Here is a 3,963-nt window from a genome sequence, read left to right as displayed (position 1 = left end):
GTTGTGTGAATACGGTATTCCAATATTCACATTCACATGTAAACAATGCTCTTGTTTTTTTCACTGATGATGAGAGCGTTATTGTTGTTCATTTTCTTTTTTTTCTTCTAAATTTAAGCCATCAGATTTTCGCACATTAGGGTGTATTTTACAATACCCATTTTTTATATAAAAAATATACATGTTTTTAACAAAATGACAACATGGAAATTTAATCAGAATTTAATCACAAACATCAATATACAACAAAAACAACAAAACAATGCTCCAAAATGCTACACAACCACTAGTATAAATTCTTCAATAAGAATTCTTTAGTCAATATATGTGATGCACAAATCCAGACTTAGATTTAATTATTTATTCCTTGTATCAGGAATTCACAATGATTTAAAAAAAAATATATATATATATATGATGTTCAACCATGTCTTCAGCTTCCAATGGCTTATGGTGAATACAAATTATTTCAATGTCATAATATACTCTAGTGCATAATAACGTTTCTCGTAATAGTCAGTGATACAAATTCCAGAAAACATTAGATTATGATTTACTTGACGCTGCCGTCATACGCAGGACATAACGGTGTCAGTGTCAAAACTGTGTCATGCACGAGTCATAAACAAACGTTTTATGGTCATAAAAAGTTGACATTGTTGGGGCTGTCTTAAACATTAATATGTCACTTAATGATAAAGTGATGTTTATGACATTGACAATGTTTATGACACATACATGACTTTTACGTCATTGCTATGACACTGTTATGTCATAGGCATGACACCAGCATCAAGTAATGTGTTCCCAAACATTATAAGTAGTAAACAGCAGTGTCAGCTACTTGCTTCCCCAACAAGTTGAATGGTGAGTCTGGCGCCTGCTCCAACTTGGACACCGAGGAAGCCTACATGGGACCCTGGGGCTGTGGGCTTGAACTGGACCGGAAGGTTGATGTAATGTTGCGATCTGATGAACAAGAGCATTTTATATTTTTAAAAGTCGAGCCAGTGATTACCTTGATGCGTGGATGTACTATAGACAATTTCAACCTATTTTGAGTGGGGTTTTTTTTTTTTTTGAAAGACCCACAGAAAATTGAGTTCTACGTCTGTCAATACCATCCCTACCAAAACACAGGTCACAGGTTTTTTTCGCACACCTCAGCTGGCAGGTGCGTCGGAGATGGCCCATGGGTCACTCAGCAGACAACTTGAAAAAACTCCCACACACTGACCATTTCGCTGTTTTTATTTAATGACCTTTCGGTACTTGGACCTTCATCGGGCAATCTCTCTCTTTTTTTTTGCCTGATGAAAGTCTACTACCGAAACGTCGTTCATTAAATAAAAACAGCGAAATGGTCAGTGTGCGGGAGTTTTTTCAAGCTGTCCACACATCATCAGTAAAAAAATATTATGTAGTTTGTTCAACTTTCCATTCTTTAATTATCAATAATGCCCCTATATAAGTGGAGAAGCCTGACATTATTACACAAAGTTAGAGAGATAACCCCTAAGGCCTTTCTGTCTGTAGAGGTCTGTAGAGGTCGTTGGCAGTGGAGTGGGCGTTGCTATTTTAAGAGACATTTAATTTGAAGTCAGTGGTCATTTCTAACACCACAATGTAAATACAGCAGAACACTTGTGTTTACAGTTTAAAATCAGTTGGAGGGAAGTGTGTAGTGGCCAAAACAGAAATGTATAACATTCAGTTCCACACTTCCAAGCATGTTCCATTCATAATTGTTTGAGATGCTTGTAAGGCTTTGATCCTTGACTTGCGAGTGTACGACTTCAAAGCGGTGGCACACTTCCATTTGAGAAACAACCGATGTCTGATGGATGTTGGATATTGTATGTGAATGTCTGAGGATGTTTGTGTCTATGTGTGAAAATGGTGTCTATATGTTTAGCAAATGAGATGTGTACTACAAGATCTAACCTGATGGAACTGAACAGTCTGATGTGAAACCAAATATCAATAAGGGACAATGAAAAATCTAATCTAATCTAATCTAAACCACCACCTCTCTTCTCTCTAATCTCAAAAGGGATGTCTTAGCATAATAGCATTAGCCTCACTGTACAACCCCTGGCAAAAAGTATGGAATCACCTGTCGTGGAGAATGTTCATTGAGTTGTTTCAATTTATAAAAAATAGAAGGATGAATGATACGACACAAACCTCAAGTCATTTTCAAAGGGGAACTGTCTGGCTTTAAGAAACACCAAAAGAAATCAAGAAAAACAATTAAGTTAGTAAGTAATTGTTACTTTTTTAGAGCATGCATAGAGAAAAAAATATGGAATCACTCAACTCGGAGGAAAAAAATATGGAATCATGAAAAATAAACAGACAAAAGAACGTTTCAAGACTTTTTTGCACCACCTCTGGGCTTCTTAACAACCCACTGCCTCTGAGGAATGGCATTAATGGATGAAAAACAGTACCCTTCATCAATTTTACTCACTCTTTCTCTGATTGCAGTTACCACATTGGCTTTACAGGTTGGAGCCTTGTCATGGAACATTTTCTTAAACGTCTACCTCAGATTTTCATTTGGTTGAGGTCCAAACTGTTTGTAAGCTGACGATATGTTTTTCTTCAATGGGTGACATCACTGATTTTACAGTATGACAAGTAAAGATCCATTAACATCCCAAGAAAAGATTTCATCATCTCCAAGCATCTCTTCAATTGATTGGATAAGAAAAGTGTCCAAAACAACAACGTTAACTTGTGCATTTATTGAAAATGTAATGCAGTCATGTTCCCCCCAGTGCCTTCACCTGACATGCAGCCCCATAGGCTATTGTCAATGACGGTGGACATTTGTACGTTTTCATTAGTCAGTTATCCTCATTTTCATTTTTCATCAACCCCATGTAATAAGTGCACCAGACAACACTTCCAGCATCAAATTGTTCAAAGAGGATTCACAATTAATCAATTAATTAGACATCCATCCAGTCAAACTGTCTGAATGCTTTTTTTGGGCCAATGCATTGTTGTTTTTCCAATTTGGGTGCATGTGTAAGTTCAGATATCCGTGAATGTCTCTGTATGTAAAGCCCATTTGCTTTAGGTGATTGGAGATGGTTGCCAATGCCTTTTCAATAAATACTCAAGTTTATATTGAAATTTTGACAATTTTCTGATCCAATCAGTTGAAAGGATGCTTCGGAATGATGAAATCATTTCTCGAAATGGTAATGTACCTGTCCATTGGCAAAACCTGTGAATACATTCTTTAAAGATAAAAACATAAGGTCAAGTGTCATGGCCTACAAAAAGCCTTGAACTCAAATCCAAGACGATATCTGTGGTGGAAATTTGAAAAACATGGTCAATGGCAAGGCTCCAATCCGTTAAGATGATCTGGCACTGTAATCAGAGATAAAATGGAGCAAAAATGATGAAGGGAATGTTTTTTTCCTCCTAAATGCCATGCCTCAGAGACTGTAAGTTGTTCTAAAATCCAAAAGTGGTTCAAAAAAGCTTTTGGAGTGCTTTTTTGTTTGTTTGTTTTTCATGATTCCATATTTTTTTCCTCAGAGTTGAGTGATTCCATATTTATTTCTCTGTGCATGATCTAAACAAGTAACCATTACTTACTAACACAAATGTTTTTTGTGATTTCTTTTGGTGTTTCTTAAAGCCAGACAGTTGCACTTTGAAATGACTTGAGCTTTGTGTCGCATCTTTCATCCTTCTATTTTTTATAAAATAAAACGACTCAATGAACATCCTCCACAACAGGTGATTCCATACTTTTTGCCAGGGGTTGTATTATTTAACCATGTTTTTTGGCAATAACTGGAAAAATGTTGGTGCTGTTGCTTTTTATGGTGAGATCCAAGCATGAATGTGCAATTACTTACCAAATTTTACAAGCTACGATTATTAAAAACAGCAAACCTGCATAACGTCCTCATCCACCCGTTTTTTTAATTATTTTTT

The 3,963-nt window shown here is 36.2% G+C and overlaps 1 protein-coding gene across 2 annotated transcripts in view; it reads right to left on the bottom strand.

Annotated features, from left to right (window-relative positions):
* Positions 1-206: 206 nt before the first annotated feature.
* cep192 (centrosomal protein 192) overlaps positions 207-3,963 on the bottom strand; it is a 61,040-nt gene continuing 57,283 nt past the window's right edge. For both annotated transcript variants that reach the window (XM_063199815.1, XM_063199814.1), the window contains one exon: positions 207-969. In XM_063199815.1, the coding sequence (XP_063055885.1) occupies positions 837-969 (133 nt within the window). In that variant the 3' untranslated portion in view covers positions 207-836. The remainder of the gene's footprint in view (positions 970-3,963) is intronic.

The sequence above is a fragment of the Engraulis encrasicolus genome, chromosome 5 (genome assembly GCF_034702125.1).
Source record: "Engraulis encrasicolus isolate BLACKSEA-1 chromosome 5, IST_EnEncr_1.0, whole genome shotgun sequence".
In the NCBI taxonomy this organism is placed as follows: domain Eukaryota; kingdom Metazoa; phylum Chordata; class Actinopteri; order Clupeiformes; family Engraulidae; genus Engraulis; species Engraulis encrasicolus.
Note: the sequence above shows the minus strand (reverse complement) of the source record. Positions and strands in the feature narration are given on the sequence as shown.